We start from the raw sequence: 15503 nt of genomic DNA, 5'->3' as shown, positions 1-15503 counted from the left end.
GCTCGACTTATCTGAAGGCTTTTACTGTTTGTGTATGAAAGATCTAGATAAGATGGATGAAATGTAAAGCTGTGCTTTAAAGTGCACTGTCCTTTTCTCTGCAGGGCAGTACAAGGCTGTTGTTATTTTTGGAGTAAAGCTGTTTGGCTGCAGCACAGCGACCCTGGGGTTAACGGATTAATTAACACTGCCGTGTAGTGCTGCTGGAGCTGGGGCTCACCCAGAGGAAGGACAGTGGGCTTGGGGCAGGAGGCAGCTCCCTCTTCTGTGGCAGTGCGTGGCTGCAGGTGGGCGGCCTTCTTGCAGCTGTTGGTGTCTGATCAGTGCAGGCTGAGTCCCGTGGTGCTTTGGGTGTGAGGGGTTCCTGCTGCTTCCCGGCAGCACAGGGGGATGAATTCCTCCAGAAACAGTGTGGGGTGGCCTATGTGGTGAGCTGGGAGCTAAGAAGGAGAAGAGCTTTCAGCAAGATAATGTTAAGATCCCTTTTACTGAAGCTCGTTGTGTGGTACCGTAACTGAATGACCAGATCCACCAAGAGCTCTGCTCAGAGCTCAGCCCTGCTGTGCCCCCTTGGCTTTGCTGAGCTGCTCTGAAGTGCTGAAGTGGCCCAGCCTTGCTTCCCGCGTAGTCTAATGGTCTGAGAAAAGTCAGTGTTGGAGTTCCTCGAGCCAGGTAACTTGGCTCGTTGTAGCAGGTGGGAAAGCTTTCAGGTGCGTGCTGAGCAGCTGCAGTGATGTTGGGGCTGTGAGGAGGTGGTGGGACCTGGAATCGGGCAGTGGGACGGGGAGCTGCTGAGAGGGCACTGTGTTCTCACTGCCATCGTGGTGCTGTTTGATGCCATTTGTGGTGAGAATTCCAGTGATTATAGCAAAAAGGAACTTGAACAGCATCTCATTCTATCTATTAAACAAGTTGAAGAAAGTTTGCCAGCTGTCCTGCAGCCGAAGGGCTTTTGCATTTGACTTGTAAGAAGAAACAAAATGATCCTTGTCTGCAGGAAAGGTGCGCAGTAAGGATATCAGCTGGGCAGGTGTCGGCGATGGCTCAAAGCAAACCTGCCACAACTTGAGCCAGTGTAGGGAAAGGGGCTGATGGGTGTGATGTAGTGCTTGTTTCTGAGCCCTTGCTATCACAAACAAGGCTCCAAAAACAATTTTTATTCCTCCCTGGCTGGGCTTTGCAGGACTACGATAACTGAGGAAAAAAAAAAAGAGAAAAAGAATGAGCTGCTTGTGCTTTAGTTTGGCTACAAGTGTGTATGTGGGGGGGGGGAGGGGGGAAGAGAGAGAAGATCAAACCACAATTCTGTAACACTTGCTTTATTCAGAGCAAAGATTTATTTGCTGAAAAGATTCCTATGTATCCAGGATTTTATTAGCATAATGTGCACTTGTTTTTTCCTTGCTGGTTGCATAAACTAATACAACAACAGTTGTTAATACTAACAATTTTTAATTTAATAGCAATTCTGGAAGACACTCTGATAGAAAATATTTTAAAAAAATTTTACTGTACAAAGTTTACAACACATTTGAAAAGAAAAACATGTCAATTTTCACCATATTACAGACTCCATTTACATTCACTATTGACGTGTGGCTATTGTAGCAGCATTGTACAGCCAGCTTCACATTTACACCTCTACAACAGGACAGGCTTACTGTGCCTCACACCAGCACACGAGGAGACACATGGCCATAAAGCAGTGTGAGCCAATGCCTGCTGCTCAGCTGTGACAGAGAGATGGAAGAGCCTGACTTCATTCACAGCTGTACAGCTGCACAGGTTCTGTGTGACTTCCATGTGCCTCACACAGCTGACTGCAACACATTACCCAGACAGTAAGTGGCCCTGCTCTCTGGTACGCTGGGTTTTGCTTTTAAGAGCCATTTATGGGAGTTAAACACAAAACCAAGGAAGACTGAGACTGAACCTCAAACTTCATGATTTAAAGGCAAGTTTTGAAACCCCTCCTGCAGTGCTCAGGGGTCAGCCCCATCTGCTTTCAGCACACTGCAAAGTGCAGCACAGAGGGACAGGCAGCCCTGCTGACACAGGTGAAGCTGCCTTGCTGGCAAGCAGGGCCAGCACAGCATTCTGCCTGGAAACAGCCAGGGTTTGAATGTCACATGAGGGCAGTCACACAGGGAGAATAACATTTTTTGGTTTTTAATTTTATTTTGTTGTAAGCTGGATAGTCTGTGTGTCCAACCAGCCATCTGTAGGAAAAGACTGAGAAGGCCGTGCTTTCTCAGCATTGTTCTTGCATGTTGCCACAGCAGCATTCCTGCTGACAGCCAGGTGAGCAATCACTCTTTCCCACTCTGAAAGCTCTGGGTTTCCCAAGTGAGACAGGAATAGCAGAGCATGCTGTGGTTTAGCAGAGGGGCTGCTCAGACCCGATGGCTGTGAAGCAATGTGTGCATCCAGCAGCAGCTTCTGCTCTCCCTAAGGCAAGGTATACTGCTGCTCGTGGGTTCATAACCTTAACGTTGCTATGAAGCACATTTCTCCTGGCTTTGTGCTACATTGTCAGTACTGAAGTGGTACTTGTTGGAAAACAACCTCTGTTTAAACCTGTGACAATGTTATTGTGAGAGAGCGAACAGTAGCAAGGCTTGAAGAGAAAGCAGGTGGTGGCTAAAAGGGCAGCGTGTGCTGAGGGGCCTGTTTGCTTTTCTGAGGTGGTAAGAGGGAGGTCAAAAGAACCATGTCTCCATGCTTGGCTACCACCAAACCAATTTTGTTTTATATTTGAGGCACATTTAAAATCACCATAGCACAGTGAAGGAGTAGCAGGAGTGAAGCCCTCTGCTCAAAAGAACTTTTTTTTTTTCCCTCCACTTGATTTTCTCCAAGTCAGCTGCCTGTAACCAAACTGAGTGCCTGTCACTTCATGTGCCTTGTGGAGGACTTCACAGCTCTTCCCTCTGTGATCTACATTATAAAGCCTTGTAATGTGGCAAGAGATAGAAAAGAGGCATGTAATGTACTAGTGTGACTGGAGAAATGGAATTTGGTGACTTTCCGGGAGTCCTAATGAACTACCTTAAAAATGAAGCAGTGTAAGGACAGAAGGGCTCTTTAATGTCCACTGCATAGTTCGTGTTGTCCTGCTGCCCTGGCTGATGGGTGAAGGCAGAGGAATAAGAATGGGAGGTGTGATGGAACATTTAATGCAGCCTGCAATTCATTTGCAAGTGAGATAATGCATCTGTTACCTTAAACGCAGCAATCAGCTGTGTCCTTTATCAGTCTGTATTACACATTGTAGCGTCTGGATTTCTTTTGATTTTTGGGGGCTGGGTTTTTTCTTGGTCTTAAACTTAACCTTTGAAACAGGTCTAAGCTGTTGGATTGACTCAGGTTCTCTGGAACAAAATGTAACTTTCCCAGCTGCAAGGGTTTTGTTGTTCTTAGTTTTCCTCAGAACTGCTTAGTCCTAAATTTCTGAAATTCTTGCAGACTTATCTGACTGTCCAGAGGAGCGTGTGTGCGCTCAGGGGAGAGAAATGACTTTGAGTCTCTTAACAAGCTCTGTGTATCAGAACAGTATGTTACACATTGTTTAGGGATGGCTTTTTCCCTTGATTTTCTTCCCTCCCTGGAGCTCTATCTAGTAAAATATGTTCTTCTACAAAGGAGATTGCCATCAGGGCAGCAAGGGGTGAGGTCTGGCAGTGCTGCTGGTTCGGGGGACCAAACGGGTTGTGTCTGAAGCTTCCCAGGAGCAGCGTGGTGCCCAGGAGCTCGCCTCCAGGGGCAGCCCGCTGGGGTGGTGCCTGAGCAGGGCTGAAAGTGGATGGACCCAGAGGTCCACTGCCACCTCAACCAACCCGACGTTCTGTGGCATGGCAATTCAGCTTTTCTTGTGAGTTCTGTGTTGAAGTGCTCAGTTCTGTGTTTCAAATGAGATAACAGTATGTTTGACAGCAAACTCTCCTGCAAGAAGCAGATTTTTACTGCTTTAACTTAATTCAAGATAACCCAGAGCTTGGACCAACCCTGCAGAAACAAACCAGAGTGATCACAAACTGAATTATCAGTTTGGATAAATCACAATGCAATAGATAAATTTGACCTTAACGAGAGAAAAACAATTTAAAACTCCCATCTCCTTCTATGAGATACATAACCATTCTGAAACAAAGCGGTTCCACTTGTCTTAGGGAAAAATGCACTGAAGGCAGAAGATCATTCCTAGTTATACCACAGATGCAAAAAGGAACTAGAAAAAGGTTGGTTTCTCTTTGTGCTAGTGGAATGGTTGTAGTTAAATTGATTCACTGTTTATTCTGTTTAAAAAAAAATATAGTTCACGCAAAAGTATCATGTAAACATTCTTTAAATAACTGCTGGTGCTCAGGCAGAATTCACACTTTGCCAACAACAAAGGACTGTTAATTGATGGTCGTGTGGCTTTCAGCTGTGGCTGCACCAGTTTCATAGCTTGGAAGATTCAGTGAAGATTTCTTTGTGTGTAAGCAGGTAGACATTATCACAAGACAACCACACACCATGCTATATCTTTTGATTACTTGGTTCCAGGATTCCCAAGCCAAATCTCTCGAAACGCAGGACAACTTTGCTACTGTTAATGCTGAAAAGAGTGGGGAAGGAAAGGAGAAGGGAGAGGAAAAGAATTATTTATTGTTGTTTTTTTGTTGTTTTTTTCCTCCCCTACACAGCTACAGTCATATAAAAGAAAACGGGTTGGGTTCTGCTCTCATGCAGTGTGAGATCACCCAGCAGTGTTTAAAAATTAAGCAGCAAACATTTGAATTTATTTATGCTAACCTCATTAGCGAAAGCATATGGCTCAAATTGGCAAAACAGGAGGCTTTTATAAGTACCTAACCTAAGGTGGGAAGAAGACTGACATACATTTGGTTTCCCTGAAATAGAAATGGAGAAAATAATTACTTATTTAAGGGGAAGGGGCATTCTGACAAGGTACATCAATTGCTTCAAAAAACACATCTGCTCCTCTTTATATTCTAGAGCAAATGAATAAAGATATCTTTTCTTTCACCCTTAATCTGTTAGCAGAGCTAGAACTGTTTTCACTTCAAAATGCCTTCCTCCACGTACGCGTGAGGTGGCAGCAGGGCAGGGAGCATGAGGGCTTCCAGCAGAGCCTTTCCAGTGCAGTGTGCAGGCATCTGATTTTGAGAGAATGACATGTAGGTGTATTTGTCCTCACTGAACACAGTAAAAACCTCCCTGGTTCCTGCTGCATATCCACCTCTATCCCTGTCCTCTCCCCAGTGAAACAAATTTTTTTCAAAAAAGGGATGAAAAAAGACCTTTTACAAAAAGGCACACGTTTGCAGTGCTGCCTACAGTTCTGCAAAGTTCCTACTGCAAAGTCAGGCATTTTGTTGAACCAGAGATGTAAACAAAAGCAAATCACGGAACTCAAAACACTGGATTTGCAAGGGAAGGAGAATGAGGAACTGAAGGGCTTCCCTACTTTCCTCCTCTTCTGCACAGTGCTGTTGCTGATCCCAGTTTTGGATGCAGCTGGTGGTGGTGCATTCGCAGGGACTGAGGGACTGCAATCTGCCCTGAGCACAGTGAGGACTGTCCTCCTTTCAGAGCAGAAACTGCACCTGCTGTGTTCACCCTGACAGAGCTGACCTTTGGCTCAGTGCAGGGCTGGATCCGGCTCTACAGCAGAACCAACCCACTCTGGCCTTTAAGTCGCGTTGTTTGCAATGCAAGTGAAGTATTCAGTTGTTGGCTGTGCCTGTGGAAAATGGACCTGTTATCTTGAGTCAAAAGCCATAGCCCAGCAGTAAGGATGACAGCCACCACCTCAGACAGCAGCTAGGAAACTTCCCCTGTCTGCCTCCTGAGGCTTGCAGGCCACAAATGCCAGTGTCAGCCAAACCCCAGCCTGTTGCTGCCCACAGCCAGTCAGGGCAGAGCACCAGCTGCCTGCCGGGAGGAGGTGCAGTCTGCTGCCATGACTCAGAAGTGAAAGGTGCTGCGTTGTTAGACAGTAACTTCTTGCAGGCAGGAGTTGTTATTCAAGCCAACAGCCCACGCCAAGCAGAAAAAGGCAGAAAAAGGAGAATTCGGATAAAATGCTGATTATGTCCGTGGGTTAATTTCGTGGTTTGTTTTCATTTTTTTGAATGGAAGGTGATTGTCCAAGTTGCTGGTTAGGATACAACACAGGGAAGCATGCAAGGTGGAACCCATTATTGCACCAGTAGTTACAACCTACAAAGAAATATGGGAGGGAGGGGAAAAAGACACCATGAGAGTTAGTTTTCAGTTATTTTAAAGCAAGCTCTTGAAAACTACCTACTATAAAGCTTACAGCAGAGTCAGGCGGGGGTTAGTGCAGTGTTTCTCCAAGGAGTTGTCAGAGGGAATGTGACTTCAGTAAGTTTTGCATCTGGTCGCTGATCGACACTGATATAGAGTGCTTTTTAAGTGTGACCTGAATATAATCTAGTTTGCAGGAGACAAAAACCAGCTGAGCTGCCTGCACTTTCACTTCAGTGAGCACTAATTCAGCTGTCAATGTTGATAATTAATAGCAACACTTACTTAAAGTACTTCTATTACATGCTTTGAGCAGAGAAAAAGCTTTAATGTATGCAAATTTACATGAACCACTTGCAGTAGGAGTGGAGGATCTGTCTACACAGGGAAAAAATAATTTAGGTAGCTGCTACATAAGGCACAGTTCCACAAGCTGTTCAAGAACTCCCTATGGAAACACTAACCCAAAATAATCACTTGGCAGATTACTCTGGAAATGAGCACTCTTGTGAACCGACAGCCCAAATGGAAAGCATTACTTCAAGTAATTTCCAATGTGATGTTAGGGGACAATGCAGGACCCTCTGACAGTCTGCATGGGAGCATTTAGGCAGCCTGGGCTCCCAGTCTGCTCTACAGCGTCTAACTAGGTGGACTGAAAGATACCAAATTGGCTGAGAGAGTCGATGATCCAACACAAGTAGATCTGGTGGTATGGAAAAATGAGGGCATGAAAGTGTTGATGCAGAGCCATCATGCTGGAGGGCTTTACAGCAAAGGGCTTCTGTAGGAAAGGAAAAACTTTAACAAAGGACCCTGCCACATCATGTAAATCCCCTGACAAAAGAACTGTTGTCCATAAAACAATTTGATCTCCATGGTCCTCCTCTGAGACAAAAGATGATTTGTTTAAAAATATTGGGGTTATTTTTCAAATCCAAGAATCAGAGACCCTCACTGATCATCACACTCTGCAGCTTATCACACTGGACCAGATTCTAACCTGCCTTTCGTACCGACATCCTTCTCAGTCTCTAAGCACAGCAGAACTTGCTCTCTCACTCCCAATGTGCGGAAGAGACAGATTTAAATTTACAATGCTTTAGGCCTGAAGAGGAAAAAGAGCTGTTTCTCAATTTATGAATGATGGAACTTTTAGCTCAAGTTCTGTTGGTTTCTCTTTAGATACTTATATAGAAAAAAAAAAAAAAAAAAATCAAGACAACTGAAATCCCCAGACTGATGATGTAACTGATCTGCTGGAGTAAGGAGGGAGCAGGGCTCAGAAAGACTCCTTACCTCCCACCTACAGTCACACCCCAGCGCATAGCAGAAACTGATATGCAAAGAACTGCCACATCTAAGGATCTCCCTGTTTTTCATTGTACCTTTCTAAAATGAGTGCTGTGATATGAATATATCTAACACATGGAAAAAATAGTAGACAATTCTACTTATTGATGAGTGGATAGTAAGCATTCAACTTTTGCTGGTAATAGTTTTCTTTTGTATAAAAGGTGAGGCCATCTTTTAATGTTGTTAGACACTATAACAAGAAACAAGGTGAAATCTGCAACCAAGACCCCCAAATAAAGCACACACACCAAGGCACAAAATGCCAAGACAGTCACCATACAAGTAAACAGAAGCATTTGTTTAGTGATAAGAATGTATGACAGGAAGATCATGAAGGGTTATGGTAAGGAAGGGGTAGATTAAACATCAAAAAGGGAAAGAAATAGAAAATACTAGAGGGTCAGCTGAAGAAAAATATACACCAAAGAAAGATGTGGCGATGGGCACGGTTCACAAGTGTCTGATCTCCCCCTGACTTTGAGGCAAGTGAAACTGGGATCCCTTATTGTCTGAGTGATGGGTTATTCACGACATTGGAGACAAAAGGTTTTAGTCCTATGGACCTAGTCCTTTATGCAAATCTATTCTGACCTGGATTTAGTTCTAAATTCTGGTCTCATCTATCATAACAGATGCCACAGGGGACTCTCCCAGTTCTGGCAGTTTACAGATGCTTGATCTTGTGATAGTTTTCTTTCCCAGTTTCAACACGGATCCTAAATTGGAAAGTATCATGATCTGGCTAGGATTTGTGCTGCTACTTCTCATCTTTCCTTGATCCAAATCTTGACATGATTCCAGCTTATTCAGTCCAAAAGTAACAACTTGTTCCTAGCTGTCAGTTTACTGCTTTTGCCAAGCAATTTAGAGATTCTGGATTTTAGCGTGTTTTTTTTTCCTCCAGAGGTCAACTATATTGAGTAAAGTGCTCCAATCCTTTATCTGTCTATGCAAACTGGGCTGTCTTCCATACAGAGGAGGAGGGGTTTGCATTTTTTCCCACTTTGTGCTCCTTGAGGAAGGTTGCTACGTTAAGGCTCTTCCATAAATTGATGATTCAGTTTAAAAGGGAAGTGGCAGCATGTTCTTTGGTGGTTCCCTTCCTCATTCAGTACCAGCCATTAAAAGGAAAACTCTAATCACTTTCAGGTCAGTGTGGGCACTTTCCAATAACGTTAGTAGATACTCTCAGAAACCTGAACAAAGCTGGATAAATGATCTACAGAAGGAGGGAAATGAATATGTTGAAGTAGGAAATTAACTGTCTGAAGTGCACGCACATTTAATTGCCTAATTTCCTAGCAACTAGAAAAGCAGAACAGCACATTGTTACTCTGCTATTAAAAGTATGACAGACCCCAGGAAGGCAAAATTAAGCACAGGAATAGTCGGTTAGCAAATTCTGAGCAGCATAAGTGTTAACAACCACAAGTACTCACTCAGCAGACTTCCAGAAGTGCCCTGGGTGTGAGAGCCGACGATTCAGTTTTGGCAGTTTTTCAAGCATATCCATGAGGACAGTGAAGCTAGGTCTCTCACTGAGATCAAATGACCAGCATGCTGAGAGAATTTCCTGCAAAGGACAGTTAAGGCTCATTATTTCCACTTAGTTCATATGTCAGCTGTGCAAACTGATTGACTGAGCAGTGTGACTTGAGACAGCCCAGCAAGAGCTACTTTTTAAGCAGTTGCTTTGGACATTCTTAGAATCAGTGTCCTGTGTACCAGTGGATGTCACGTCTGTCTGACAGTAATGGGGAGAGGCTGGTACCTCATTCCAATCTGTTCTCTCTCCTGCTCTTTATCTTTAGAATTATATAAGAGTAAAATAAGCAGCACCTCTTCTCCAGCAACCCTGACAAACAGCTTTTTGGAAGGACTCCTGCAGCTGCTGTACCTACATTGATTTCTTTCCCCAAACTAATAGTTGCAAGGATCTGTTTCACTCCTTCACCACTTCCAATCTGCCAGATGAGTGCCTCAGCAGGCTGGTTCTTGAAGGGCCATTCTCTTGCTTGGAGCTCATACCACACAGTCCTGCAACATAAACAGACAAATGAAGCCTTTGCCTGCTCTTAAGATGCAAAACTGACAGAATCCCAATCTTTTCAGGAAGCTCTTAAGTGTAAATAAGGCTGCAGCAAATCCTTCCCAGCTCATTCACCCACCTTCCCCTCAAACTGTCACACCCCATCTTTCAGTAGGTGAGGGAATTGCAGCCTCGCTGAATCCTGTGTCTGACAGAAGAGTGGCAAGGCTCAGGTCTATTTCGTATCTCATTTAGAAAGTTCCTGTGATACTCTTTAGGTCTTTTTCCCTTACCCAAAGGCATAGATATCTGCAGCTTTGGAGAAAGGCAGCTTGTCTTCATCTTTCCCAGGGGCCATCTCACGAACAATTTCAGGGGCCAGGTAGCATAACCAGTCATGAGGCAGCTTCAATTCATTCTCTCTCCTGAGTTCAAAAGATGCAAAAGAAAGAAGTCATACTGAAACACAGTATTAATTAAACTAAGAGATAGCATATGGCCCATTATCTGTGGCTTGCCTAATGCTGTGACTTTTCTTAAATGTTTTGGCTTTGCTAACATGTTCTTTCTAATTTTCTTGCCATATTAAAAAACACATGCCAGTGTTGGCCTGACTTTCCAGCTCATCCTTGGGCTTAAAATTGTTTTTGTTCTGTGTTATGAGACTCAATTCACAGCTGTGTGCCACTGGCAGTGTAGAAAGGCCTCTCCTTTAAAAAAAAAAAAGTGCATTCCAAAATGTACATAGTAGAGGACCTAGGTCTCCTCTCTTGCACTGTGTAATGCATTGAAGTGTGTCCCTGTTAGATTGTTTTTTATCGCCCTAGAAGTGTGCCATGCACTGAAACTTCCACCTACCTTCCTTCCTGAACCACACCCGAAATTCCAAATAGTCCAAAGTCAGTGATCACTACTTTCCCATTGTCATAAAAAACATTCTTGGATTTCAGATCCTTGTGTACAATCCCCTTTGCGTGAAGGTAGCCCATACCCTGGAAAAAAAGTTTATATGCAGAGATGTAAATTTTGTCTGATTTACAAGCCTCCAACTGGGCATGCCTTTCTTTCTAATACATGTTTACTCTATTTACTCCAGCATAAACGCTAAGTGCGGACACAGCAGCTTCCTCCTCTGTCCAGCAGGGTTGCTGGGAGGGTACTTCTAATTGAAGCAGTCGGTGTCTGTGAACTTCACAACTTGAGTAAGTGTTTATGTGCATGAACAAGGAACAACTGACACAAGCTTGCTCAGTACATTCCTAGGACACTTCTGCCAGCAAAGAAAACAACAGCTTCAGAAATGCTCCTTCAATTGAGCAATATTGAAAACAACTATGGAAAACTGCAAATCTGGAAGATAATGTCTACTTCAGAATGCATCAACGTAGCTGTAGTTACTAATAAAAGAGAAGAGGCTGGGAAGGAAAGATGCCCTGCATGCATTTCTTCATGGTTGCCTTTTATCAAAATTCTCCCTCCCCAACCCCAGATAAGCAAAAGATCAATTTCTGTCCCTACAGGTCTTCAGCTTACTGCCCACTGAATTAGCAGTTTTCCTTCCTCCAATTTCAAGTTTTTCCCTGCTGCAGCACCCTGTGGTAAGGCTATTGAACATACAGATCCTTTCTAGCTGTGCAGCTTCTCAACATTTGCTGAGGTTCTGCCCAGAATGCAGACGTCTCTGATAGCGTGGTGTATGCTTACCTTAATGATCTCCTGTGCTATCTGCCTGGTTTTGTTAATATCCAGGGATATCTTGGGGTCCCTTACAAACGAATAAAGTGTCCTTCCTTTGCAGAAGCTATAAGAAAGAAGAATAAGAGTCCTAAAAAGTATCTTTAAAACGTTGGAGGAACATAAAAATGACCACTGGATGCTCAAATGGTACTCGTCATGTTGACAGAATCAGTCTTCTTCCCTCCGCTGAGCAATGCCATTTTCAATGATGTAAATGGCCCACACCTGTGTGGGTGTGCACAGTGTGCAGCTGTCACTACCAGTCAGTTATTGCTAAAGCATGTGCAAGCAAATGCTCTGTGTTTCCTCAGTGGCCCTGATCTCGTTACGCTCTTCTGACAAATAAGTCCAGTTTTCAAAACCTGAGCACCAGTTTCTGCTGAGACTGCTGATTACTTTATCCCATTTAAGAATTCAAAAGACTTTAAGAGATTAAAAAATAAGAATTAAATTACCAATAAATAAGCTCCCTAAGAAGAGACGCCTCTAATATCCAAACCTCCACGCAACAGAAGCTGCATTTATGTCTTCCACCTTCAGACTATAGGAATATTACATATTCATTTATAATTCACACATATATTATAAATATGCCTTAAATATTTGTTATGCAAGTATATAAATTACAAATATGTTTATAAAGATGTATTCTATATTGTTACTATGATAAATAGATAAGCATGTGTAGCACTGCTAACGGAAGTTGCTATATCCTTACCTGGTAATGATTGCTAAGTGAGGAGGGTTCATGCACGCTCCCATGAAAAGCACCACGTTCTCATGCCGGGTCTGTCTGTAATTCATCACCTCCTTTTTAAAGAGCTTGAGATGATCCTGATTGTTCCCATCTATCTCCAGCAGCCTGATGGCCACTTCCCCATGCCATTTTCCCTTGTGAACCTTTCCCCATCGTCCTTGGCCAATGGGATCCCCCAGTTCGATCTGCTCAAAGGGAATGTCCCATTCCTGCAGGTAGACGCTGGTCTGGCTGGGTTTGCGATAAATCATCCCTTGCAAGTGCGGCCTTCTGTTTGGCAAATCTTCCACTTCGTCCTCATCATCCTCAGGTTCTGATTTATTACTCTCAGGTTCTTCCACCTGTTTACAGAAAGAGAAAGGAAAAGCATGCAGAGAGTCTGTTTTGAGAGGACTTACGTAGGTTGAGGTACCTGTTTGACTACAGATCTAGAGATCCCTTCACAGGACAGAGTCATCTGAGAAGGCTATGAGAAGGCATACACTCCTGGGGGAAATGGCTCAAGAACCACTTGAGAAACAACGGCAGGCAACTGAGTGAACCAAAGATTTGAGAAGCATCACCTTAGCCCAATTAGAAACAGTTACTTTTTGTTACAAGTATTTCATTGTTTCAGCCTGGCAACAGAAGCCACCCATCGTCAGAGCAGATCTTTGCAGCATAGAGGCTGAGTGAAACTGAAGGCACAGCTGGTCTACACTCAGGGCTCCACAGCCACAAGCTTCTGCTGTGTTACAACATGGCCTTTGGGATTACAAAAGAGGTATAAAGGGGAAACCATTAAACCTACCTCTGCTTCATGTTTAACTCCCTCCATATCTGGTGGTTCTTTAGCACTAACAAGAGAAGACAGATTTGTAGTAAGAAATAAATAGGGTGCAGATAGTGAAAGCAGTATAGTTGATCAGATCAAAGTACAATCAGTGCTCTACTTAACAACGAGGCACTTTCTAAGATTACTTTGGCAAATAAGAGACAAAGACTTTGAAGTGATTCTCGGTGTTTAAGTGGTAGGAATTCACTGGCAGTAGTATGGCTGCATTATTACTATGTGTCCCAGTAACAGATGCTCCTATTCCCAGTACTACAGAAACACTTATGAAGTGGTCAAGCAATTCTGAGTGCTAGGTATGTAGGTTAAAAACATCAGCACACCCTACAATTCAGATCCCTTCAAAGATGTTAGCTTGCCAAGCTCTTCCATGCTGTTTCAATCGTGAAACCATCTACCTTTTATTTCATTGGACCTTCTTGATCTGGGAACATGCACACACAACCATAACTGTGTATCTGAAGGCACAGTCCCAGTTAAAAAATATTTTCAGTTTTACAAAACCAGAAATACCAGCATGACTCTTGTTGATTGAAATGATGCTGGAGAAGTTTTCAGATGGTACATTCAGCAGGCTATTGGTTTCAGTTATAACAATGCCTTCACGCTGACCTGAAGATTATCAGGTTAACACAACATAAATAAAGCAAGCAGTACTTACTTTGTGTCTGCAGTGGTTTCTGGAGGCTGTGCTATTTGTGCAGGACTGGGAATTTCTGGAAAGTATGAAAATTATTATACATATTTTGGACTTCCCTTATAGATCAGAATATTCAACATTGCAGTAACGGCTGTTTTACATGGCTTTATATCAACCAATCCCAGTTTTCTTAACATTCACTTATCTGTAACATTTTGCAATGGCTGTCCTCATCTGTGAGCTGCTCACACCCTTTTAAATGGCCTTCAGGAATCAGAAATACTTGAATCCAGATGCCCCAGTTCTGCAAGGATTAATCTTTATTGCAGGCCATGCATTCCAACCACACTTAGTAAGACCAATGTCACCAATGCACAGGAAATTCAGCATGGGCTGCAAATTCTTGCAAAATGTAGAGTACAATACTCTGTACTTGGCATCCTACATCACCAGTTCTCACTTTGGAAATAGACAAGCTGTTTCTGAGGGTTCATGAACAGCGACCAAGAAAAGATCTTGCACATATGAATAACGTTACATCATTTTTAAATCCCATAAGCAAGAACATCAATTCACAAAGGTGAACTCAGAATTCCTGAACTGACAGCGTCCATTTATTCTAAGCATATAATCCAAAAAGACAGCGTTAACAAAGGAACACAGCTGTGAGTAGAATCTCACAGAAATCTATTGCTTTATCTGTTGTATTGGATAGACTTCTTTTCAAAAGCAGAATTATCATTCTTGGGTAGCATGCAGAAATTTATAAACAGTTACTTTCTGGCAGCAGAAGGTAGTTAGTAGAATTAAAACAGTCAACTCACCTGGGAAGATAAACTGTTGTCTATGCTGAATATAGTAGGCAGCTTTTGTTTGGTTAAAAAAAAACAAAAAACAAAAAACACCAGAAAAAAAAAAAAAACAACAAACAAGTTAGAGGATCATCAGTAAGTGCCACATATGCATTCCATGAATTAGTCCCAACTCACTGTTGGGAAGCAGATTAGTTGATTATCAGTCTGCTTTAGGGGTGAATTTCAGCACATGCGTTTTTGGAAGACAGATGACACTTGTCACATGAATGCTGTGTTACCAATAAGCAAGCAGCCTGGTGGGAAAACAGCCCATTCAGACATCAAGTGCAACAAGCAAACTCAGAGAACCCAGGGATACTAACAGGCAGGCCCAGGGAAAAGCTGGTCCTTCAGTCCTCTCTCATATCATCAGATTTTCCAAGCTGCATGCAGAGAGGCTGAACCTCAAGAGCTATTTGCAAGTTTTAATTTCACTTAATTTGAATTACTTGTCCTAATACAAAGTAACTGCTGTAGAATCCTTGCTCTAAACTGGCACTGCTTCTGCTCCTTTTAAGGAGGCTAAAACAGCAACTTTCACAGGTGAGATATCTTCTGCACAACACAGCAGTATTTAAGGCCAGATGCAGCACCTGTTTAGCAGCATGTGACTTCATGTCTAGATGGAAGGAATTAATTCTCCTATGAAAACCTTTCTTCTATCAGCTTTGCTAAAGACAGCATATTTGAGTCCTTAATCTGTGAAGTATGTAAATTCTTCACCATATACACCTGTCTACACTTTAAAAGCCAGTGTTCGTTGTTGGTTATCTTTTGGAAGGGACCAATAAAAATAATTCATGCAAGTTTTCATTTTAATATTTTGTTTTAGCGATAAACTTATGATTTAAAGCCTCTGGTGACCAAAAACAGCAGGCAGCATGCATTTTATGATACAGTAAGAAAAATGAAGAAAAGAATTCCACTTTCTTTTAGTACTCATCAGAAAAGAAAAAAAGAAAAATAAAGTAGGAAGATTACATCGTGTAAGAAAGGTACCAGAACTCCTCAGTAATTTCCTT

General features: G+C 42.8%; 1 protein-coding gene across 1 annotated transcript in view; it reads right to left on the bottom strand.

The window, feature by feature from the left end:
• Nucleotides 1–1303: 1303 nt before the first annotated feature.
• KSR1 (kinase suppressor of ras 1) overlaps nt 1304–15503 on the bottom strand; it is a 57785-nt gene continuing 43585 nt past the window's right edge. The window contains exons 11-20 of the mRNA XM_085240585.1: nt 14452–14493; nt 13649–13703; nt 12946–12991; nt 12117–12496; nt 11366–11462; nt 10520–10653; nt 9955–10086; nt 9534–9669; nt 9072–9205; nt 1304–4600 (exon numbers count right to left, since the gene is read on the bottom strand). Coding sequence (XP_085096711.1) covers nt 4522–4600; nt 9072–9205; nt 9534–9669; nt 9955–10086; nt 10520–10653; nt 11366–11462; nt 12117–12496; nt 12946–12991; nt 13649–13703; nt 14452–14493 — 1235 coding nt within the window. The 3' untranslated portion in view covers nt 1304–4521. The remainder of the gene's footprint in view (nt 4601–9071; nt 9206–9533; nt 9670–9954; nt 10087–10519; nt 10654–11365; nt 11463–12116; nt 12497–12945; nt 12992–13648; nt 13704–14451; nt 14494–15503) is intronic.

This window comes from Meleagris gallopavo, chromosome 21 (assembly GCF_905368555.1).
Source record: "Meleagris gallopavo chromosome 21, MGAL_WU_HG_1.1, whole genome shotgun sequence".
NCBI lineage: Eukaryota > Metazoa > Chordata > Aves > Galliformes > Phasianidae > Meleagris > Meleagris gallopavo.
Note: the sequence above shows the minus strand (reverse complement) of the source record. Positions and strands in the feature narration are given on the sequence as shown.